Here is a 25,866-nt window from a genome sequence, read left to right on the forward strand (position 1 = left end):
AAGATGAGCTTTCACCAATACTTCAGGCTTCTTTACAGACTTTCCTTTTTGTCGATCGCCTTATTAGTGCAAAAATACTATTTTCATGCCTGTAACTGTAATTTAGGGCTTTTTTCCTAATAAAATTAGAAAAAAAATCTATAACTGGCTGCTAGGTAATCGAGTGCCTAAGATGCTATTTAAACGATGCCTTTTTATAGACAACACCTTTAAAAGTCTGAGTACAGAACATGATAAAACAGGTTTAATTTAAAAACAGTAGAAGGTCTTTATTAATATACAGTCCTTTATCCACAATCTCCATCTACTTCATGTGTTTGTGTGTAGCTGCTTGTTAAGTTTCCTGTAGGACCAGTCTGTTAAGACAACAGTGGTTGTTTATGTATAATCAACTGGTGATTTTGAGGCTACAAACTGGCACCTAGTAAACACCAAACACAATAGTACAATTAAAAGCTATGCAGCAAAAATTAAAGTCTTCATTTGAATCTTATATTGTAAAAAAAAAGTCTTAAAGTTGGCCACACGGTTCATTAACTGAGTACATATGCGTATGAACCAGCACATTTCCTGGTTCTGCTAGATGATCCTCGCATCATCGGAGGCAGCCTTCCAAACCGATGGGAGACCTGGGAACTTTAAACCACCAAAGCTGCGCAGCTTTTTTTTTTTGGAAGAAAATCATAGCTAAATGAGAGGTAGTGATGGAAATCATCAGTTTGGCAGAGGTTTTTCACTAAGTAAGTGAAGTATTGTACATGAAGAAACACAAAAATACAGACAGTAAGGGGGGTTAAAATGTGCCTGGATACATTCATAGTGCAGACTTGAACTTTGTAGTAATATACTGTGTAATAATATATACGAATACATCATTTGTCATGTACATTTGTTTTATATCACTTTTAAATCTGGTTTGGTGACCTTATTTCCTGTAAAGCTCTGAGACCACCTGGGTTGGTAAAAGCCACAGTTACTGTATAAAATAGTTGATTTCTCTTCATGATAAAAGTGCTTCATAAATAGTCATTTACAGCTACGGTATGGTGCGTTACAGGAGACTGGATCTGGTCTAAAGCTGGGAATTGACATACTGATCATTAAAACAAATACAGGTGGCAATGTTGTCACTGAGCATGTGCAAAAAGAAGGCCTTAGCAAAGTGAAAAATAGAAATATTCTACTTCAATACTATAAAAATGTATTAAGTCCCAAAGCCTTTCTTGGTTAAACTGGAGATCCCTTTGGCACCTCACTTCTCCATCGTGTCCGGCGGTCTGTTTCCATGGTTTACTCTCCGTTACTGTCAATGAGTGTTGTTCCGATGTCAAGTAGACTTCCACAGTGGGTTGTTATAGATCCAACCGTCTCCCTAAACATAAAAAAAGATAGTTTGCTTGTGTAATATGAAATATTAATCTAATCATGTATGTAAACAAGTACAAGTGGAATGAGCAAGTGTGTCAATCCAAGTGCCCACCCATGGGTGACGGTTGAGTAGTAATGGCCTTCCAGACCGTCCCAACACCTCGGATGGCTAGATGACCATTACTCCTTAACTGTCATAAGTAAAATGGTATCCTCACAAATCAGTGCTAAGTCAAGTAGCAAGTTGGCCACTGAAGCACCGTTCATCTCTTACATTGTTTGCTTCTTCTGTTACTTCCAGGTCAAATCCTGGATGGGAACTGGAGCATGTGCTAAGAGCTTAGGCCAGTTGGAGTTCACTGAACAATTTAATGCCGTTACTGGAGTGTGTTACACAACTTTTAAAAATATTTATCCAGAAACAGCAAGGCTGAGAAGAGACTTCTAATTTTGGCTGATGATTTGACAAGTTTTTTTTGTTTCTCTTGATGGATTCAGCGGAAACATTTCAGAGAAACTGCTTATCTTTAACTGATATCTTAATTTACTTCCTCCTGATGTATAAAGGGAATAATGGAGTTGGATAATCAGCTTTTTAAGATTTCTCCACTATCAAGCAACGTCTGGATAATTACAGAACATGCAAGCCTGTTTTCAGCTCAGAAGGTATACTTAATGTATGGATACGTCAGTGTCAAGCATCCCTGCCCGTAAACTTGCATGGATACTTTATATTGGCACTGCTGTGTGGCATACATCCACTAGAGGGCAGTGCAGAGATCCAACATCAGTTTTAGACTCGCAAACATGGGATGATGGAGGAAATCGTGATGCTGCACGTTCTTAGAAAAAAAGAAAAACAGAAAGATTTGTCTAAATGCAGATTTAACATGAAGCCTTAATGGTGCTTTGGGTCATTTTAAGTCACCTGCTCGCCATGAAGTGCGCTCCCGTTAACTGATTCTGTGGATATATTTTGTGATGCTTTTAACTTTGTTTTCTCCTAACAGACTTGGATAAAAACTCTGTTGATGTATGTAGATGTAGCCTTAGTTTAAAACATAAATAGATTCAAACTAAAACACTGGGATCATGTTGCAGAACTAAATGAAGACATCACTGTTTTTAAACTTCACCCCATGAACATCTTTGAAGTATCAACCTCGCCCTCACCGGTGCCTGTAGGGAAGGGTCAGAAAATGTTTATTTTTGTGTAAATAAAAACTGGAACCAACTACATTTAGGTTAGTTTGAAAAAATTGTTGATATTCACTGGCCTCTATATACTTGTAGTCTCACTTCTGATCCAAAACTCTTCTTGTGTTTAATTCTTAGAAGAGAGAAAGCCATTCGAATGGGAAGTGAGGGTCTTCAAAAACCAAGGAACAGAAGTCCAGCAGCCTATATTCAAGCCCTTATGATTACCAACCCACTGCTTTCTAACTCAGTGTGAGCAGAAACATGAAACATCTTTTACACTTTTGGATCGTTGCTCTGAGTCACTCCTGCTGAGTGTAATCACACAAACATGATGTGTCACATGATGGCGAGTTTTTTTCCTTCTGTTTCAATTGGACTTTGAAATATAAACATTCCTCTGCCTTTTTTTTTTTTGTCTCTCCTGCATTTCCTCGCCAGTATTTCTAAATCAAATCCCTGGTGAATAAATGCAGGTCAGGCTAAATGTTTTACCTCTTTAGTGAAGTATTTGGGAGTCCAGGGCTTGTTATCAGCTGCTCTCTTCCTGCCCTCCGCTCGCTGACACTCCTCCAGTCTGTGTTTGTGCTCCGTGGCCTCGTCCATGTTCCCTTCCTTCAGAGACTTGGTGACATGCTGCCATAACCGCCTGCAAACCCAAGCAAAACGTGTTAATGCAACACTTTTTATATATGTATATATATAAAAGTAACCCGCTTAGTCAATGGTGTGTTTGTCTTCACCTGGATTCCATCCTCCCCTGCTTCTCCACAGGTCGCAGCTTCTTCCTGGTGACGGGTAGTTTGGCCGTGTCGATCACTTTGGTTTCCCCGCTGCTGTAGGTGAACTCCAGCGTGCCGTTCCACTCACCCTGCGCTTTGCATACAATGGTGTTGGTTGGGTTGTGCTTGACCTCTGCTGTCACTCTGCATTATTAAAACAAAGACTTTATTTGAAAGGATATCTAACATGCTGTTTTGGAAAATAATCACAATTAGTGATTGCTGCTGCCATTTCTGTTTACAGCCTTCTGTTATAACTGTACGTACTATCTACATCACCATGTTCTAATAATCTGCCTCTCAGGCTGTTCTGGAGGCAGTTTCTCTCAATTCCTTTTGTTAAGTGAGCACAGATCACATTAATCTCATTTATGCAGGGCTTTCCAGTCTACTCCTGCAGCACGAAAAATGCAGATGAACACATCGGGGGCAATCCGATGCGAATTAGAGAAGCTAGAGTCTCACAGCATCATAGCCAGCAAAATGGTGGTCTGGCTTTATAGAGGAGCTATATAGATATAAAGCCCATCTTGATAATTATTACACAAATCACAACAAAAACAAAACTTTAGTTATTGGTGAAAAACCCACAGGACGACACAGTGACTATCAGCATGCAGGTTAGTAAATGTGGGGGAAAAGTAACAGGCATGAATGGAGATCAGTGATCGTGCAAATGCTACACACTAGCCACCACCCCATAGCACAACTTGATGGTGAACCGTTCCATCCTGAAGCCTTCAAGGACTAGCCATCAGAGGAAACCTTCTCAGGGTTCGCTTTGACTCTCAACCAGAACATCATCAAAAGAAATCAGACAGAAACAGTCCAAGAGCCTCCTAGCTTTAGAAGCCAGTTGCAGGTCATTAATAAACATCCTCCAGACGAGGCTTTTCTCAGTATGAAGAGCAAGCAAATGCCAAATTTCCAATTTAGTTCAAGCATGTTTAGGCATGATACTGACCCCCACATCGCCTCTGTTTTGATGTCTGCATGGGAAGTTTTTTGTTTGTTTTTTTTGTTTGCATATTTGTGTCGGCATCTCCTGACAGTCTCGACTTAAATTATGGAAAAACACCTCGTGTGTTGAAGCCTCTTAAATCAAATGGGGGGAAAAAAAAATCAAAATTACAGGTAAAACTTCAATAAATGAAAGAAACTATGTATTTTTTATGCAGCTGCTGCTCTGTTACAACAGGGGTAGATGGCATTATGTAAAAAGTCAAAGCCACACTGTCACACAAAGGAATCCTAATCTTCCTCAGGCTGGACATGATTTATGAAAAAAACGATAAGAACCGGTCTGTGGAGAGAGTTGAATAAAGGTGATGTCATAGGAAAAGATATAAGACTCGCCTGTGCACCTTCCCTCCATAGAAAGGCTTTGTGTGAAAGGTCACTGTGGCCGAGTAGCCGCTCTTGACGCAGTTGATGGAGACTTTTCCCCCAAGCTCCACCCAGGGCACGGTGAGGATGGAGCGGGCGTAGGCGCAGGGCAACGTGAAGACATACTCCTCGTCGTGCTCCAGGAGACACAGGACTCCTGGGAAGAGGGAAAAAGGAGACCCAGAGAGATTCAATACATGAAGGGGAGTGCAAATGCATCCTAAAAATGAGGTTGTTTTAGTGATTCACAGGAGGTGAAATGACCAGAATAAAATATGTTTGGAAATTTGGATGAGGAGGACTTTATTCTCCTATGAGCCCGCTGATACCCTTGTGCACCATCTCTGTATAATACATTATCAGCCGTTAAGAAATAAACGCTAATTTAATTTTTAAGCCAGGTTTGAACATTTTCTCAAGGAGTTATATGCATGTCAGTAATTTTCGTTATCCACTTGCAGAACACAGTAGGCAACATAGAGAATAAAGCAGTAATACACAAACTATTTGTGGTTTATAAATATTAATTTAATTCCCTCACCAAGTGCAATTAAATTAACACTGAAGCATCCATAAGAGAGGCAGCTTTCAGACCTAATTAAAGCAGTGATTTAAGTTTGGGAGTAAAACATTATTTATCCTGACTGGAGGCTGCAGAATCTTTCAACACAAACTAGTTTGTGTTTGAATCTTTTGAATGCAGGGATTTCTGTTATGCATCCTCGCGGCACATGTGACTCACCAGCATTAGAGATTTTTATTTTTTTTTTTGTCATAAATAAGCCCTCTTTGCTCCATAAGTAGCTTTCAGTTCTTACACCATGACCACATGTTTACAAGAGACCACTTGTGCAGCTATGTTTCACTGTAGAATGGCTGCAGGGGGAAAACCTGCATGTGGCACCATTGTGGGCAGAAAATGACAGAGGGAGGACATGTGAGGGATAAAACTTTTTGGCCTGGAGCTGTGAACAGCACTGAGCTGTATGATTAAAAACTCGGCTGAAAAAGCTGCCTGTGTTTCATTTAGTAGACAAGTCTTTGTGGCTAAACGCACACACTGCTGGATTTGTTTAAGTTAAAGTGCTACTTATCTTAAAGACCGAAAACTGCCTTTCACCAAATATCAGTGGTTAGACTGTTTTTTTTGTCATTTGCAGATGAACTTGGTCTGCTTATTTACAAAGCAGAGACATGAGAGGAAGAAACAATTAGATTTTGTGAAAAGAAATTAAACTGTGCGTTGGGACAGACATCAGATGAGTAGCAACCAGTTTAAATCTCCTGGTTGTGACGTGACTTGTGCTGCTCTAGTTTCTGGGTTTGTCACAGATCTGCTTCTCAGAGGACAAACTTTAAATAACTGATACAAAAAAACATGTTAAATATTTAACTAAACGTTGCCTGCTTACAACAAGCTGCCTGTCTGTTAGAAACTACACATTTTGTAATAATTCAATTCTGGTTAAAATTGTCACTTTTAATGTATGATAATTAGGTCCAATTTCAAATCTTAGTGGTAATTATTTTTTCTTAATGCAGAAATATGTTTGTGCTGCAGTCATTGTCGTGTTTGGCATAACTACCAATTTTATAATCTAGTTTAAGAATTTCATGTACCATAATTAGCCTAAATCTTGTTTGTGGCATGCAGAAACTGAGTCATGATAAGGTGAAATATTTCTGGTATTTCACCAGTTTTTACCAGGGTTTTAAATGTCCTACTCAGCTTTGTGATTCATCTTGTCCTGCAGTAATCTTTTTAAGCTGTCTGCAGCCAAATGGAGAAATAGAAGATTAAATAATGACTTTGATACTTGAGAAAATCATTTGTGTACTGCCAGGCTAGCAGCATACTCAGTCAAACTGTCTTTATGGAGCACTTTTTCATTGATAGAAATGCAACTAAAAGTGCTTTACATAAAAAAAATCTAATAAAAAGTTGTTAATTTTTACCCACCAGTCACACATATGCATGACACACACACACACACCTATGTACATAAAATTATGCCTTAATAGTGCTGTCCTAACTCTCACCTTCTGCATCAGGGAATCTAAGACATTGGAAGTTTAAATAATCTTAAGCTGAGATAAAAGGAAAGACACAATAAAACATAATGCAAATTATAGTCAAAAAAATATTCAATTAAAATCTTTACTACAAAGGTAAGTGTTAAGCTTTCTGTTAAAAATGCCAACAGTCCCCGCTGCCCTCAGGTCCTCTGGAAGGCTGTTCCATAAGCAAGAACCAGAAAAACTAAGACAAATCTGCATGAGAAGTCTCTGGGAGGTTTATAAACACTCAGCCCTCAAAACCTTCAGAGCTTCAAAAACTAATAAAAATATTTCAAAGTCAATTCAGAAGCACAACAGAATAATAGGAGTAATATGCTAGCATGAGACATGTGGCTAGCATCCACTGGTAAATTTATCATAGCAGTTTAGCATGCCTCTTGGTAAAAACAAAAACACATCCACTTTACCCTCTGTGTCTATCCTAAAAGCAATAAAGACATATTAGCTGTTGATATTTACAGGACAAGGTGGTATGACCAAAAAATAATGCAAAGTTGCAACCTAGGTAGCGCTAGCTGAGAGCCTAGCATCCCTCACATTTGTACAAACTGAGTGAAATGACCCAGTAGCATTAAAGTAGCAACCAAGGAACCTGTTCAGACTCACTAAGGACATGAGCTTAGTGCTTCCACATAGAAAACACTGAGGCATCCTTTATTTTCCTTTAGACTACTGCCACAGTTTTTGTGCCTTTTTTATTTTTTATTCCCTTTAATTATTTATTTAGCAATATTTCATTTAATATCTTAACATACATATATAACTTTCACGTAACCGCATGACAAAATTACAATAAGTAGCTAAAGGAAAAGCTTCGGATTGCAAAAACTGCACAACTTAAGAGCAGTAACTGCACTATTAACCAGTAGTTCAAGTCTAAGCAAATACGTTGGTCTTTAATATGGTCTGTGGGCGAAAGTAGCATCTTAGTTTTACTGGTTTAGGTAGAGCCGATTTAAATTGTAAGGCCACAGTCCTCCTTATGAATGAATTTCCTGTATTTAGATTTATTTAAAAACGCATCTCATCAGTAAAAAAATGTTGGTGGTTTGCCAATAGACTGTCATTCTTGTTGCAGAACAAGCAAGTTTCACCTTTTTAACTTAAAATTCTGGTCACTCACTGAAAACACCAGTTTTATATTTATACATCAGCCAGAATAAAGGAAAATTATTTCGTTGATTTATATGCATATGTTATTCATGCATTTTATTTTATTTGCAAGTTTATTTAATGGAAACAAATGCATAAAACATAGCTTCATAAAATTATGCAGAGTAAATGCCACGCTTGGTTTCTAGCCAAGGCTAATTTGCAACCCCTGTCTCCATGCACACCTTTTCTTATAAATATTTCTATCTTTTTAGCCCCTGATGGGCTCTGAACAATGTCATCCAGACCAGACTAAATCCAGGCAGCATCAGCTGCTGTAACCCTGTTCTTTTTCTGCTGCTGACTCACTGCCCATCAGTGCTTGAGGTTCTTATAAATATACAGTATCAGCTGCAGCTGTCAAGACAGCAGCCGTTGCGACAGGGGAGGGTGGTCCAGTAATCAATATATCCTGAGGTGAATGTCACCATGTTCTGATGCAGCCAAGCCTACAGGCATGACGATAAACTGCTGCGTCACAGCCTGCCAACAGGTGGTCCGCAGATCAGTTCAGATTCAGTCAAACACACAAGGACTTCCTGTCCCCCACTCACAGTGACTCATCTCGGACTAACCTACTGTACGTACTGTACATGGTGTAATGGTGCTGACGGAGAGCTCTGGACTATTGATTGTCAAAGGAGAGGTCTAAAAGTTTTCACATAGCCAGCACACTGTGGCAGGAAGCATCGGCGACATGCTACTTAAAACTGAAAAGTTTGCAATATGAGCAATGTGCTATTTTAGGGGATTTATTGATGTGTTACAGAAGACGAACATTATGTAAGGAGAGGTCATTTTTACATTTTTACTGGATGTGGCTGGATTCTCCTCCTGTTTTAGCCTTGTTGTGATGCACACATTTCAGCTGTTGTAACACTTTATTATAGAATGTAATAATCCTGCAGATATGAACTGTGTTTACTGTAACGTCCATAAGTATCATTTCTGTTTTTGTCTGATTGTTCTTTTGCTGCCTGACATTATACTCTGGGGGGAGGACGTCATAACCAACCCAACTAAAGATCATTGTACACTCTAAAAGATGCATAAAAACACAACATCAGTATAAGTTACATAAATGGTTAAAATTAGACATAAAAAAAAATGGTCAACTTGAAACAGACACTTTTCACGGGGTCAAAAACAAGCTGGAAATATGTCAACAACAGCTGATGGATCATCGTTTAACTAAACAGGTCAGAAGTCCTTTCAAATAAGGTTTACCTGCCCAGCCATCATCAGACTTGTAGTTGTCACATTATTTGATGTACAGGGAAAAAATTAAGAATCTTCTTCACTCCTTTTGTCTGTCCAGAATTTATACATTCCTCCCCTCAAAACAGGTTCTTCTCAGCTGAGCCATGCCCTGGAAGCCAATCTGTCGTTTAGTGGAAAACAAGTCTGCTTTCATCTCTTGCCTTAAGGCAAACAAATAATTCCCAGAAAGTCTTCGAAAGTTAAGATGAAGAAGGCTTCACTTCTTAGAACAATGTTTCCAGTTTTTGTCCAAACTCTTAAAACGTTATTGCTGGCATTAATTAAAAATTGGCTCATAAAATTTCTCGGTTTTCATACTTGATCTGTTTTTTGTTTTGTTTTTTTTTAAACCATTTTAATATACTGTCATGAAAAAGAAAGTTCACCCTCTTTCCGTTTCAAGCTTGTATGTACCAGGACCTAAAATCATCTGCTCTTCACCAGATCTTAAAAATGATTACAACCTTAGATGAACGACCACACAGTATCAGGTGTTTTGAGTCTTTCAACATCAGCCACCCTCTCCTGGGAGACTCCACCAGGGTTGGATTGTCCCCATGGATCTCCTCTCCGGATCCAAAGCATCCCGAAGCTTTTTCAGTCAATATATTTTACATATTTATTGCAAAATAGTAAGTAGCAGTCGCATCTTCTGATTAACTTAAACTGCATGTGTGTCTTTACACCAAGCTAATGATTTTAACCCAGAGATGCCTCTGATAATAACCATAAGTACTCAGGCCGATAAAACATAAGTTTCCTGCTGTCGCTTTAAAACGGTCATCTACAGTTGTAGAAATAAACTAAAAATCATTAATTATCAATCACTGAGTGATAGGGTTTTATATACACTATTCTCCTTTTGTGAAGCCAGTCAAAAAACCAAAAGACATTTAGGTAATTATATTAATAAGGGGACGCTGCAGTTAAAGATACACCAGGAGGGGAGTTGGTCAGCCATGATACACTGCTGTAATAAGTCATCCTAATTTAATTGCGCAATAATTTTACATAGCTGCAAAAAGCCCCAAGAGATCAGTTTGACACCACTGTCATGGCAACTTAAATCATACGATAAGCATTGCTGCAGTCCGCACACCAACTTTAGAGTCAGTACAATAAATTGATGCATAGGTCACATCTTGTTTGGAAACTTAAAAAATCTAAAAATTAATCTAATAACATCTTCTAGGCTTTGTTCTGAATATTTTTAACCTTCACATATTTGTTATTTAATAACACAAGAACTGCATTCTCTCATAAGTAAGTTGATTTCCATAGTTTCCTTTAGGTTTCAGAGTGGACTGACTCACCTTCTCCCACCATGGACACACCTATAGACATGCCCATGAACTTGCTCTTGGTCCACACATGGGCGTTGACACACATCCTTCGCTCCCGACACTCACAGTAAAACCCTGACACAGGTGGATGATGGGACACCTGCTCTGCCACAAATCGGACTCTGTAGCAGCCTCCGAGCGCTTCCTCGCCCTGCTGTGTGTTGTTGGGGCCCCTGCCGGGCTCCCGAGCTGGGCTTTGGTTCAATCTGACCAGGGGTTTGACTTTGTCCCGAGGCACTTCCCAGGAACAGTGGAAGGTCTCCCCCAATACAGGGTTGTAGGGTTTCTTGGCCACAGCTCCTTTCCGCCCCTCGTGGAAGGCGGTCAGGTAGTACTCCACAAAGCGGACTATCCGGTCCTCAGGCGTGACCCCGTTTGTGATTGACAGAAACATGTCTGGGTGGGCCATGAAGTTGGCGTACATCTCCAGCAGCGATCGCTTTTCCAGAATGAATGTAGGCAGCACCACCTTGAAAAAAAAAAAAAAACACAAAACTTACACACTGAACCATCGCTCCTGTGATGTGGTCAGTATTTCACTGGCTTACTCGTGTGAGGTCCATGCCCAGTTTGAGCTGGGAGAGCAGGTGGAGAATGATGCTCCGCTGGTCGTCAAGGACGCCCAGATCCTCCTCCTCATTGTCCTCTGTGTCTGTCACCTCCTCAGTGGTGCTGATGTCCTCCAGCCCTGCATGGTGCTGTCAAAACAAAATGTTTTAATCTAATTAACAAAGAAGAAATTGAAAAGCAAAGACAAGTTTGTTCCCCATGTGAGGAGCATAAAAACTGAATGCTGCAGCTCCAGGTTTAGTTCTGAACAGAAAGAAAACTTGAGTCTACTCTAGTAGAAAGTGGGCTGACGACCTGAGGGATCTGGTTGGTTTATAATTAACCAGAAGATCCTGAATATTTAAATAACTGGATGAAATTGGTGGAAGGGCTGGCCATACCAGATCAGGTGCATTACTACTGGATAGCAAACACATCTAAATTGAACTTTCTGGTCCTGCCCAATGCTGAAGGGCTTTTGGGAGGGGGTTTTCAACACCAGTGCAACAGGAGAAGAAAAAAATTAAGAATTTCACCAAACACAGGGTTTTATTTGGGATGGTGACACAGGACTGCAAAATCTCAGCCACCCATTGTGGCCTTCACCATGCTCTTTGCACTGCAACTCATTTTGCTTAGGTGGAAAAGGACTGCAGCACAAGTGTTGGATGATGGACATGATGGGGCAGCTTAAGATGAAACAACTTAGATACACAAGTCAAGGCTTAAAACAAAAGTTTAAAAGGCTTCACTTCTCTTTGTTCTTCTCTTTTCTCTCTCTGTATGTACATATCAAGTTTATGTCTGTGTGGGTGTGTAGGCCAGACAGGAGTAAATGTAAAAGTATTACTCAGTCTACTGCTATATTATTCATATATATTTATTTTTTTATATTTTTGTCTATGCAATATGTTGAAATCTAATAAAAACATTTGACTTTAATGGAAAAGAAATGGGCAGAAGTATGCATCTGTGAAGCTAACAGTTATAGAAACTTTATTCTTATAAAGAGACAAGACAAAGACTGGCTACATGTAAGAAAGGGAACTAACTCTGATCCAAAGTGTTTCTTATTTCTAAAGGTATTGAATTTAGGAGACAAATTAAGCAAGTGATTTTCTGAATTATAAATCAGCACTAGATTTTTTTCCACTGAATAACAGACTCTGAATGTCATACTTCACATTTAAGAGGAATTCATGTGATGATGAATGAAGATGCCGTAGAATTATGAAAGCAGGGCTCTGAGCTCAGTGTTGCAGAACAACACCATATGTCAGCCCTGGCTATAGCGGGATTGTTGAGTTTGGTGTTTTAAGGTCATTTACACACTATAAGAAAGTTAGACTCTTTAATGGGCCTACTTTTTAAACAAGAGAAATATGCTGCCATATTAATTATGTCTTTAGCGTGTCCCCATCAGTGACAACTGCAGCCGGCTGTGTCCTGCTTTTAGAGAACGTCTGGAGGGAATTTAATTTCATCTGGCACAAATGTTCACTGTGACCTCAGAAAACATGTTTTTAGCTACAATCATACATTATTTATGGCACAATTATGCCCAACCTTCTGTTAAACATAGAATTGAGAAGGAATTAGTTTTATACTATAATAATCCGAAGTCACTGACATAAATAATAAAAACAAATCTCTGAACAGATTTCATTTATTCCAGTGTTTCTAAAATCCTGAATATTTTTCCAAATGAAACTAAGGAGGTCCTAAGCTACGAGACTAAAACTGCCAAAGATATTTTATTTTATCTGGACTCTTTATTTGCAGCTTCTTCAAACACAAAGCCGCTCACTTGACACCTCCACCATGAAAAGGCCACGAGGAAGACTGAGCCATTTTCTTCCTCTTGACATTCAACTGTCAATAGTCATGATAAGGTCATAGAGCTCATTCTGAGGAAAGCACAGACAGAACCGATAAATGCCAGAAAACACAACTAGTTGTCAGTTATTAGTTTACTCCTCACTTAAAGCATCAATCTTTGTTTCAGGAGCAATATCATTGTTATTCTTCATTTTTAGGAGGTAAATTCCATCTTACTTTAACCTTTTCATGATAACTAAGCCTAAAATGTTTGCACATGTTAGGAAGCGTCAATTCTAACATGCAGAAAAAAATTGCCTAATGAAGAAAGAGGTTAAATCCTCAGCTGTTAAGTCTACAACATAAGAACGTGAATTTTAGACTAAGCCTTAGATATTTGCAGCAACACACTTCAGAAACAGGGCCAACACTACTTTTATTTCAGTGTCTCAAGTGTCGTTTACTCCTGAGAGTCTTAAACGTTGACCCTTACGATATCTGCAGAAGTTGTGCCCTTTGTTTGTGCTCTACTCTTCTACTGGAAACAGATCTACTTGAGGTTGAAGAGCTGATGCCTTTGATATCTCTTGGAACAACTTGGGGCATAAAGGAAGCAGAAGAAGAAAAAAAAAAAAGAAGGTGGTTGATGTATAATGCACAAAGTGCTCTCGTCGCTGTGGGCAACAGCTCTCTGCTCCTCATCCTCTACTTCTATCCATGCCCCCATACAATCACGGTTTAGGGTAAACATGTGTCCCATGAACAACTTATGCAACATTTCATTTTAGCTGAGCAGGAATATTGAAGGAAATCTGAACTGAATCTCCTCGCAGCATTACTGCTGCATGTACAGAAGATGATTTCCAGGACCAGAGTGGGTCCCTGTCACCTGAATATTTCATTCCACGCATGCGTGCAGACAGCTGCGCTCACACATGCACACGCCAAGTACACTCTGCACCAAAACATTTTGTGCAAAAGACACAGGCGCACACACGGGACATAGCCTGCTTGGACACACACACACACACACACACACACGTACAGGCGTCCCTGGAGCTGGAGCCGAGTGATATATATAGAAGTGAAAGAGGAATGGAAAGAAGAAAAAAAATTAAAGCGAGGTGGGGGAGGTATGTTATGACTTCAGTGGCTCTAACTAATTAAAGAGGCTCCTGACAGGAACAGGAAATTACTGCTGAAGAGATGTGAGCATCTCTGCGGAAAACCCTCAAGTGAGTGAAATGCTAGACGTGGTTATTCTCACATATAACGCGACTTAAATTGTGTGTAGATGTAAGAATTAACAGTATGATGCAGAAAACTGTATAAATCTAAAAAGTTTCAGCCTCATTCATGCCGAAAAAGGAAATCCTTATGGGTATGTTTTCAACACATATATCCCGACTTTTAATCACCCGACCTCAGATAGTATTAGTTAGGTTTAGCTTTCAAGGATTTATACAGAACAAGTGTGTGTAAACAAGGCTGGAGTTTTTCTGGGTAGTTTTTAGGATGTCTAAATACAATGCTTTCTTATAGACACTAAGTAAAATTGTAAAAAAAATGGTCAAATGCCTGATGCTTAACTCTGCCATTTCTTTAAGGTTTATAAAAAGATATATTTAGATTAGATGTAAAAACTAAAAACTTAAACTTCTTAAGAAATTTGATAAAAGTTTGACATTTTCTCTTTAATTATATTAACTCTGAAATTACAGTCTATGAAATTTAGAACTGCACATTTATTTCCTTTCATGAAGTGGTAGAGGAAATATTTGGATGATTCAGAAAGAATAGCTAATCGACCATGTAAAAATGTGGAATTACATATTTTGTCATTTAAAATGTTTGACTTTGTGGGACAGAATCAAAAAGTGCTTAAGTAAAAGTTCAGGATGAGGCAGGGGGTGCTGACTATTTTGCAAAATATTGATTAGGGATGGGCAACTCCGGTCCTCAAGGGCCACTGTCCTGCAGGTTTTAGATGGTTTCATGCACCAGCAGCTTATTGTCAAGTTCTACACAATGACATTTATTTGAAGGTGAGTTTAAACAGGGAAATATCTAAAGCTTGCAGGACAGTGGCTTTCAAGGTCCACATTTGCTTCTTCCTGATCAGTATTTAGCTGAATAATAAGCTTGTTACACAGAGCCTCAGTTTGACCATCTGCTTTAATCTGCTTCTGTAGGCGCATTTATTTTCTGATCAGTTACCAGAAACGTCACGTAACTGAACTTATTTTAGCTCAACAGATGTACAGTTGTGCTGATTGACCCCATTCAGCTTCTGGTTTAGTAATGGAGAGATGAGAAGTAAAGCCAGGTCAGTGCAATCCCTTATGCTGGGTTTTGTGGCCATGCTTGGGAATGATTTTTAGCCAACATCTCGCTGGGAGCAGCTTGATTATTATATACTAAACATTTTCTTTTGGGTCTCGTGAACAGTCTTATGTGGTATAATCTCTGCATTATTTGTCAGACAAGATATTATTGCACACATCTGTCCAGAGGTTAGAGCTGGGAGACACTGGAAGATTTTTCTTCCATTTTGCTTTGGGTACAGTTATTGCTATGTCTAATTTTGATATCAATGCATACAACTTGAGTATTACTTTCAACTTATCAGAGGATTGGTTTTTAGACAAGGGAAGGGGGTCAAAGAGAGACAATAAAATGCCTTTTCCTGACAGCAGAGGGACTGAAAGGGTCCATAATTGGTCAATATAAATACTCTTTACTTAATTTAATCATCCAACACTACTTGAATGAGGTCCTGGAGTAAAATAGTGCTAGGAATTAGCAATCTGAGTCAGGTACTGCAATTAATCAGTAAATACATCATCACCAAATAGAAAATAACAGATTATTTTGAATCTGGATTCAAAAATCAAATTTTATCAATAGCCTTTAAATGAATATTAAATATCTATTAACCAGGCATGAAATCTCTGAAGTCTCTGAAAACTGGTGCTTACAATGTGGATCATTTATTGTTCATCTCAGATTTAATAACAGTGAGAATAGAGTTAGTTTTCCTTTTTTTTCTCCATTTAAAAAAATGTACAGATGTTCAAAGTGTTTACCACAACAAGCCCCATGGCTAGTTTGTTTTATAATTCATGAATTCAACATCAGCACTCAGTGCTGGACAAAAACTGTTACCCTTCTCAGATCCATAATGTTTACATCTAAATGAACTCTCTGCACGCTGGGTAACCCCTTAGGCTGCGTACATACCACTCATCCCAAAATCTCAAAAATAGATGCAAAGAAACAGCACTGCAACAATGCATGGATCCAAGCAAACACCAGCTATTAGAAACTCACACTGCATTGCTGTGTAGCTACAGGCTTGACCTGCATGAAGCTGGATCTCATCTCCAAAACGCAAAAAAAGTAGTAGTGTGGCCTCAGTTGAACACCACCAACTGTAAAAACCCAGGAAAAAAAAGGAAGGGAAGTGCTCCACAAACAGGATAGCCGCTGTGCAAGGCTTTAGTCAGTGTAAAATCCCATTAAAGATGTGTTCCTTCAGTGGAAAACCTCTCCAAATCTGTGTTTTTGGAGGAGTTTAAAGCTGCGATGGGCTCCAGAGAGAGAGAGAGAGAAAAAAGGAAAAGAAGTCCTCTTCTACTGAATCCGTTGACTAAGTAAGCAGCCTTCTTGAGCTTTAGGGGAACGCTCAGAGTGGCTGAGTGAAGGTGGCGAGCTGCTGTGCGTGACTACTGTGCAAGCTCGCTCCTCTCTTCCCACCACCCACTCTGAAAACTAGGGAGGAGAGAAGAGGAAGCCGAGGGAAAGTCCCAGTGACGTTTCCCTTTATGCCCTCCCATCATCCATCTGCTGAGTTTCCTTTCATTTTTTTTTCCATTTCTACTCCATCCTCATCTCTTACTTCTCTCCTCTTTCCTCCATCTGTTTTTCTATGGAAACCTTCCTGTATTTAGCACGGCTGTGTGCATCAGCTTGTTTAGTTAGTCTGACGCTTCTACTATGCAAGAAAAAAAACCTCTAAGCTCAAACTCAAACGGTCTGACATAACTTCTAGTCCTTTTTTTTTACCATAATCCCAATCTTCTGTTCGATTAATTCTTCCTTTGCTTTCATAATCATCTGTTATTGTCTCCTTCATTCACATTTCACTCCCTTGTCTTCTCATTTATGCCAGCCTTTGTTCAGTTTCCTCATCATCATCTCTATCTGCCACGAGAACCTCCTGGGCATCCACAGAAGGCTCAGATAGGTCATTTAATACTTTCATTTAAAAAAGCATTTTTGTTCTGGGTTTCAACCAGCTACGACTATAAGCCACCTTCATCCCCAGCCGTCGTCTTCCTCCTCTCTTATAATTACTTCCATCTTCACTCGATTTAAATAGACTTTAACATGATCATCAGCTGAGTGCAAGAAAACCCTAAAAGAAGACAGAAGGAAGCATTTAAACCAGACACCCAAACCTCCTCAGCTGGTTAGTTTTCTCAATGAAGAGCAGTGGCTCTACTCCAACTCCTCTATGAAATCCCAAACTTATCCACCTAAAGCGATCCTACAGGGGAAACTAATTTTAACTACCTGAATCGTCTCTTTCTTTAATGTCATGTCAGAAGCCCATGATCGTAGGTGAAGGTCTGAATGTAGATTGAGTGGTAAATCGAAATCTTTCCCTTGGCTCAGCTCCCCCCGCACCCCAAGGGTCCAGTACAAAGCCCACATTTGTGCTGACTCACCAGTCTGTCGGTCCTTCCACCACTTAAACAATATTAAAAGGCCTTGCTTGGGGTGGAAACTCACATCCAATAAGTAAAGAATATTAGTTACTTTCTCTGCTGTCTTGCTGAGATTATTAAATTGACTATTTTAACCCCCAAAAAAGTTAGGATATGTATATAAGCAGAAAGCAATAATTATAAATATTTAAGCCTATTTATTTGAAAGTTGCCATTTAAATGCTGACTTACACTGGCTGGAGAGAGCTCAGAGAAGAGACAGGATGCAAGATGGATGCTGAATTAGAATTTGTTAGTGGTGCAAAAATCTGTCAAAGTTCAGCAGTGCTGCTCGGAAGATGTGCTTGCCTGAAATGGTTTGACTATTTTAAGATATTCTATTCTTGGCACTATTTTCTATCAAACAGAACTCAAAAGATCCACAATATTTCATTAAGTGTACATGTCTTATTTGTGTCTTTTTTTAAACAGTACTAAATATAGAGGTTTGACTAAATATTAACTTTTGACTCTTATTCAGTGTAATTTGCAAGAATTTGCTTTTGCTTCCATCTATTAACCAATTATTTTGTCTGAAACATTTATAGGACCAAAAAAATTCTTAGGATTTCTCCTTTAATTGTTTAATCAAACAATTATACCAGAAATAATAGTTTATAGCTGAATATTTTCATGATTATTCAATAACCAGTATTTTTAAGTCAGTATTTCACTTTTAAGTTATGGAAAAATTTGTTTAACATCTTTATTTCATCTTTCACACTTGGTGATGGTGCCACAGGATCCTGCCACATCCTGTAAACTGATCTGTTAGTCTCTGACCCTTCGTATTGGTATTATCTCTTACAACACCGCAGGTAAGTAGATGAACTTTTTCTTTCAGCCCGCTGTTTAAGAAAAGATCTGTCCAACCGCACCAACAGCCTAAATTGTTTGACATTTAGTCACACAATCACTGAACCTTCTGCCTGTGGGTTTTTCACTAAACAAGAATCACCGACTGAAAGAGCTGATGTCTGAATACACTGATGGATGTACTCTCTTAAGTAACAGCTGTGAGCAGTTTTTGACCTCCACTTCCTCTGTTAAAAAAAAAAGTGATGTTTTCAGGAAGTTACTGAAAAGCTTTTGAGTTCTAGCTTTTAATGGCATTTCAGGCTGGTACTCATTTAGCATTTCCCTTAAGGATACATCTAACAAGAGCAATGGAAAGTTATTACTTCGTATATAACTGTTTTAACTGTTTAGTAATGAGGCAAGTTGTGATATGTTACAGTGTGGCGGGGGATTAAGTAGAAACTTTTGAGGACGACTGTAATGCCTTTAGCTGAGACGTGGTAATAAACGAGCCAAGGATGAGTGCCTTTCTATTCCACCAGAAGTCTGGTTTCAGCAAAAGAATAATATCCAGTAACACAGGCCGAGAAAAATGAGAGAGAAAAATGAGGTGGGAGTTGACCCAGATGCAACATCATAGCTGCAACAAATAATTCACAAGCTCTGAAAAGCATTACTTTAGCAGTTGAGAATGAAAAAATAAAGCAGAATGAAGCTGAATAAATCTGACCTTCCCCTTCCTCAGATATGAAGCAACCAGGAGTGGAATGCTACGTTTAGCCTTTTGTGTGTTAATTAAGCTGAACAGATTCATCAGCGCAGCATCTAATGAGAGCAAGTGAAATGCAGCCATGCACACACAGTGTGTTAAGCACTCACTCATGCTTACCCAGTCTGGTTCAAATGAAACTAACAGTACAGGTTACGCTTGAGGTGATTCAAACAGCGGAGCATTTTGGCAATCACTTTGAGCTTCTAGACTAAAAAAAAAACAAGTCAATATTAAATTCTGCTTGTTGCTCACCAATTCTGTTACATGGATTTATTGTCAAATGCCTGAATTAAAGAAATTGTGCCCATCGTGTGCTTTAGACTTTAGATTGGCACCTAGCATTAGCTGTCAGTGGTTTAGTTGAAAAATAGACAAAGCAGTATTTCTCCTCTCAAAGTCAAAGATACTTCCATGGTATTTTAAGTCCTAAATAGCCCTAAAAAAAAAAAAAGAAACAACTGGAAAACTCACATGACTGATAAGTAGCTTGTAGCTGTTAGCTAGCTTCTTAATAGGGATTTTGGTCTTTGAATATATTACATTGCTAGCAACTTTATGGTGGCAACAAATATAGTGAATTAAAAAATAAATAAATCAAAATCTTTCATTTGCACCATCTTGGACATACAGAAAGAACTGTGGGTGCTTTCAGAGCCAAAAGAACACACAAAACACAGACTACTTGAAATTTCACTGAAAGGAGGATTAAGTCCTTCAAAGGACCGTTAACATCATAAGACTTTTCTGATGAGCTTTTATGACTCACTGTGCAAACAACTGATGAGGGTCCCGTCTCCACTCTGCATGTGTTGCTCCAAATAATAATAATATTTCCAGCACATGAGGTGGTCTGTTTATTTTAAGTCAACTGAAGGTCTGGAGATCACGCAGTACTACTTTTTAAGCCTTTCAGATATTCTCAGTTATTTCTACCAAGTGGTGAATCCCTCCCATTTTTTACTTTGTCTCACCTATTTAACCAGATTAAAAAAATGATTGAGATTAGAAATCTCTTTTTCAAGAGTGACCTGGCTATGAAAGACAGTGCAACAAGTCCTAAATTTACCACATAACACAGATCAACTTTCAAAACACAAAAACATCTGTAAAACAAAAGCAGCAGCCAGCATTTAGTAAATGATATACAGCGTGGGTTGAACACTACAAGGATGCTTAAAAACAGTCACGTTTACCAAGACTTTTTACTTCTGAATGTCTGTGATGTTCCTTTTATACTAAATCATGTGCCTGATCTGTTGCTAATTAACACAATACAGTTATGAGATGATCCAAAGTTACTTTCTCACAGCAACTCCAGGAAAACTGGAAAAATTCCTGGATTTTTGTTACACTTGTGCAACATTTTGAGGAGCATATTTTTACACTTCCAATTAATTATAGCATTTTAATCATTAGGAAATCAACCTCAACGTAGCCATTTGCCTCCAGGTCACTTCCTTTTGGAGTTTTTTTTGTTGTGTGTGTTTGTGCGAGCATCTCCAATTTGGATTTGACCCAGAACATTCTGAAGGGATTACGTTTCTTTTCCAGCCTGGGAATGCGAGGCGGTGGTGAGCGCCACTGGGAAGAGAGGGGGACCTGGTCTCCCTACTGAATTTGTCTCCACAACCTAATCTTAAAATGGAAAATCATTACGTTCCTTTACTGATATTCCAGACAACATCCCAACTTTTCCTGGAGGTATTTTTGTAAAATTAGGATTTTGCTCTGAATTGTCTGTAAAAAGCAGAAGTCAGACAAGCTTTTTTGTTTCCAGATGGTATCTGGTTTGTAGATACAAACTAAAATAAACGTTTCAGAAACTATTCTGGTTATTAATTCATTTTATAAAGGTTTTAACCCTTGAAATGACATTAAAAAAAATCGTATCAAAAGGCATTTTTGTCTTCTTGAAGGCCAAATGTATAATCAAATAACCAAGTAATGTAGTAAATCACATCAACTTAATCAGTAACACAAATTAGATTAAGTCTTTTTACAAGGATTGTAAAACGTCTTCACTCTAAAGAGGAAATAATGTATGTACACAGCATTTCCATGCAGTGTTTAAATAATTAAATGATGGTTATGTGTCTATATTAGGACAAAAACAAAACAGCAAAGTTTTTAAAGAGGAAAGTTTCATATTTAATCTCCCACACAAAAGCTGGAGGTTCAGTAAAGATTGGATCACAGAGCAGAGCGACTCATGGCTTCATAGTTTCCCTGCTTAACATGAGCTGAAAACACACTGCTCATTCATTTCTCTGACCCAGGGGCTGACAAAACCTTTTCTCTGTTAATAAGACTCAGGAAAAGCTGATGCTGCTCAGTATTTCACTTTCATACAGTCAAGTTTAGCAACCAGACTGGTCCAATCACCGCACTTCTAGGGTTACAAATACAAATCTTTTATGTTACTGTTAACTTTGATTCATCAGATGTGCCAAATCATACTGAGTGGATGCGCAGGAGGACTTTGCTGCCCTCTGCTGGAGCAAAGGTGGAACAACACCTCAGTAATGTAAAGTGAGGGCAGGGATGATTTAGCAAACGGGATGATTTACCAAACGGGATGATTTAGCAAACAGGATTGTTATTCTTGACTATTCCACATATATTCCACTGTCTTTTCCCTCTAAGGCTTGATTTAATTTTTGCTGTAATTTTGTTTTATATTATATAATAAATGTGCTGCTTGTTGAAGAAAGTCTCACGTTAACCTTCCCTTCATACAAATAAAAATAAAAAAAGATTGAATGTCCAACTATTTGCATAGCAGCAGCTCGTGCTGTAGAAAGACAGCACACAGGCCCAATATGTGCTAAGTGAGTGCACTGGAGCTTTTTGCAAATGCAGAAAGCTACCAGATTTCTGCAAGCACCAGCAATTTCCTTTTCATTTTCCCACAGTCACGCAGTGGCCCTGAGCTCCCTCCTGTTGGCTGCACACTAGCAATGAATATCAAATGCCACAGAGTTGCTACATAATTCAAACAGTGAACCTTTATTATTCTGGGGTAGTGTTTTCCTCCTTTCTCTAAAGCCTTCTCATGAGATTACAGGGTAAATGCTTAACTGGCAAACAACCAAGACTATCAATAACTCACCTTCAACTTTACTTTATCCCATTGATTGACCTGCAAAAAAAGGGAACTATGCAAGAAAATGTCATCACCACCATTAATAGTTAAATCTTTTCTGTTTGGTTGCATACTAAGAGTGATGATTTTTAAATAAAAAAAATATTCTGAACAAAAGATAAAATTTTAAAAAGTAAATGAAAAAACATTGGATTTTATCACATTTGCATCGTCTCTCACCGCCACAAGATGGCAAACTTACCATCTGTCCAGACTGACTTTTATTACATGCCAACATGCACAGTTTCGATTAATTACACTATCACTCCTCATTGTTGCTCTTCATTATTTAAACATCTTTAAAAAAAAAAAAAAAAGAACTCCAGAATATTCTGACTTTATGCTAGACAATGTCTAAACACTCACACTGGACAGGGAATGACTTTTAAAAAAAAAAACAAATAAACATCAGTGTCTAGCTGGATTAATGTGCCTGGACAGTCTGTGCTGCAACTCCCAGCATCTCTCCATTCTACTTCTTCAAATAGCATCTTCTAAAGCTCTAATTAAATCTGGTTGGAGCTGCAGGGCAGCACCAAGAGGCAGACGCCTGGGAAGTGCAGATATTACAGAGCAATGACTCAGAGTAGTGAAAGTCTAAACTTACACTTTTAGAAAAAGACATAACTGCTGCCATTTTTTATTTTGTTTAGCCAGTTATTCACTGATGGTTAATTAGCAACTAATTTTAGAGCAGTTCAAAACCACAAGTAAAAAGAAGTTAAACAAGCATATAAATCAAATGTATAGACACTCATTTTCCGAAGAACCCCCAATTAATGACAAAAAAAACTTTAGCTGTTCTTTTAATAGCTAATGATTTTACAACAAAGCCTCTTCAGAGACCAGCACTAACTGTTGCAGTTGATTCATTTCTCACCAGGCCAGCAGGTTAACAGTCAGACAAAAAGGCAACACAATGAATTTGACAATGTGAGGAAAAATGTTGCAGTATTTTCCACATTATTTATTGCAGTGACAGGCTCAGACACTCCACACTTCAGTGTCAAAATGTCATTTCGGTAAATCTGCTTTTCACGGCTCTTTGACACCATTACAAATGCCAAAGTATGAATAAGGTCGAATAGTTTCAGTGTAGCTACAGACTGCACAGATTTGTAGAAGATTAAAATTTGTGTTCATGAATATTTTTTCTTTGGCTAAAAACAGTCGAATCTAGTGAAGATAAAGGAAAAAAAACTGAGAAAGATAGTGGACATTTCCACATGTAACTGAATTGCTTCTTTGTCTTTTTTTATTGTAGCATCAGATCTGTGTTTGAATAGTACCGACTGCAACAAGTTAATAACGTGCTGTGTTTGAAACAACATAAATAAGCAACTTGGGAACCCGTCATCTTCTGCCACTCTGAGTGGGACTCTAGAGGCAGTTGATGGGTATTGGCAAGCTGAATAGAATGTGGCTTCAGGCTTTATTGAGGTTTGGAGAGGCCATGGAGACTGACTTCCAGACGGCTTCAAAGAGATTCTGGTTGACCATTTGGCAGCTCGGAAGGGGAAAGCAGTGCACCATCAACACTGAACAGTGGGGATGGGGTGCCACTGACCTTGACTCAGGACATTGTGGGTCAGCGAAAGGAATACTTCAAGATGTCCTCAATCCCACTGACACATCTGATTTGGAGGACCCAGTGGTGGGCTCTCCTATCTCCTGGGCTGAGGTCGCTGAGGTGGTTAAAAAGCTCCTTGTTGACAGGGCCCTGGGGGTGGACAAGATCCACCTGGAGTTCCTTAAGGCTCTGGATGGTGTGGGGCTGTCTTGGTTGACACCTCTGCAGCATCCCAGTGATGTGATGCTACGAAGTGGGAAGAAGGGGGACCAGAGGGTGTGCTCCAGGTGCAGGGTGATCACACTCCTCAGCCTCCCTGGTAAAGTCTATTCAGTGGTCCTGGAGGAGAGGGTCCATTGGATAGTCAAACCTCAGCTTGAGAGGGTGCAGTGTGGTTTTTTCCCAGCCATGGAACAATGACCAACTCTACACCCTCTTCAGGGTCCTGGGAGTTTGCCCAACCAGTCTACATGTGCTTTGTTGGAGAAGGCATCCCTCAGGGCTCCCATGGGGGTGTTTCCTGGACTATGGCATACTGGACTGCCTTGTACGAGCTGTTTGGTCATTGTATGACCGGTGCCAAAGCTTGATCCGCATTGCTGGCAGTGAGTTGGATTTGTTTTCATTTGAGGGTTAGACTCAGCCAAGGCTGCCTTTTATCACCAATTTCTATTCATAACTTTTATGGACAGAATTTCTGGGGCAGCCAAGGTGCTGAGGAAATCTTACTTGGTAGATTCTGATTTTTGCAAATGATATGGATTTGTTGGCTTCATCGGGCCGTGATCTCCAACTCTCGCTGGAGCAATTAACAGTTTGAAGCAGCTGGGATGAGAATCAGCTCCTCCAAATCCGAGACCATGGTCCTCAGCTGGAAAAGAGTAGAGTGTCCTCTCCAGGTCGGGAATGAGGTCCTGCCCCAATTGAAGGAGTTCAAGTATATCAGGGTCTTGTCCATGAGGGAGGGAGCAATGGAGCGGGAGATCGACAGATGGATTGGTGCAGCGCTGTGGACTCTGAATCGGTCTGTTTTGGTGAAGACGGAACTGAGTCAAAAGGCAAAGCTCTTGATTTATCAGTCGATCCACGTTCCACCCTCACCTATGGTCACAAGCTGTCGTATAGTGACAGAAAGAAATAGAGCCGCTTCTCTAGACAGATGGTGTTTCTGGATGCCTCCCTGGTGGGGTGTTCCAGGCCAGTCCCACCAGCAGAAGACCCAAGGGACTACATCTCATAGTTTTGAGACTATAAGCAAAATATTTCTCAGGCTGATGTTTTGCAAATGACTGTAAAATGAAAACTTTTTTTGGATCTCTGTTAGATTCAATTCTCATTAGTCACGGACAATTTTACAATTTCCTTAATAGCTAGTCATCCATTAGTAGAGCACAATAAGCAGTACTTGGCAGATAAATAGCAACAGAAGCACAAATATTAGTGTACAGTGTTTGCTGCAGCCAATAAATGCATAACCAACACAGCCTTAAATGGGCCAAATCATCATTATGAATAGTCTTGGCTTGCCTGCCTTTATAATTGTACACCATGAAAGATGAACAGCTTGACAATTAGCTGTGAATGTGTTGACACTGGAATGAAGCAACAACTTTTATGCTCACATTTCAAAAGAAAATGATCAAGATGACATTAGATCTGTGGTTCCAGATTAAGATACTATGGGTACAGGATTTCTTTAGTGGGGTTAGAACAGAAATTCACTGCTCACAACAAGAGTAAATATCCGATTATAGATTTTGTGGTTACGTTCAAGGGTGTCAGCTCATCATAAGACCTGACATGAGCGTTAAACTGGTTTTTAACAATTAATGGCATTGATCTGACCAGTGACACATAGGCTATTGGGAGAGAGTATGGTAA

General features: G+C 39.2%; 1 protein-coding gene across 1 annotated transcript in view; it reads right to left on the reverse strand.

Annotated features, from left to right (window-relative positions):
* Window positions 1-243: 243 nt before the first annotated feature.
* The window catches only part of LOC121656908 (oxysterol-binding protein-related protein 10), a 104,507-nt gene continuing 78,884 nt past the window's right edge, over window positions 244-25,866 (reverse strand). The window contains exons 8-13 of the mRNA XM_042012138.1: window positions 11,116-11,265; window positions 10,538-11,036; window positions 4,704-4,890; window positions 3,309-3,491; window positions 3,061-3,214; window positions 244-1,372 (exon numbers count right to left, since the gene is read on the reverse strand). Of these exons, the coding sequence (XP_041868072.1) occupies window positions 1,328-1,372; window positions 3,061-3,214; window positions 3,309-3,491; window positions 4,704-4,890; window positions 10,538-11,036; window positions 11,116-11,265 (1,218 nt within the window). The 3' untranslated portion in view covers window positions 244-1,327. The remainder of the gene's footprint in view (window positions 1,373-3,060; window positions 3,215-3,308; window positions 3,492-4,703; window positions 4,891-10,537; window positions 11,037-11,115; window positions 11,266-25,866) is intronic.

This window comes from Melanotaenia boesemani, chromosome 17 (assembly GCF_017639745.1).
Source record: "Melanotaenia boesemani isolate fMelBoe1 chromosome 17, fMelBoe1.pri, whole genome shotgun sequence".
Lineage (NCBI taxonomy): Eukaryota > Metazoa > Chordata > Actinopteri > Atheriniformes > Melanotaeniidae > Melanotaenia > Melanotaenia boesemani.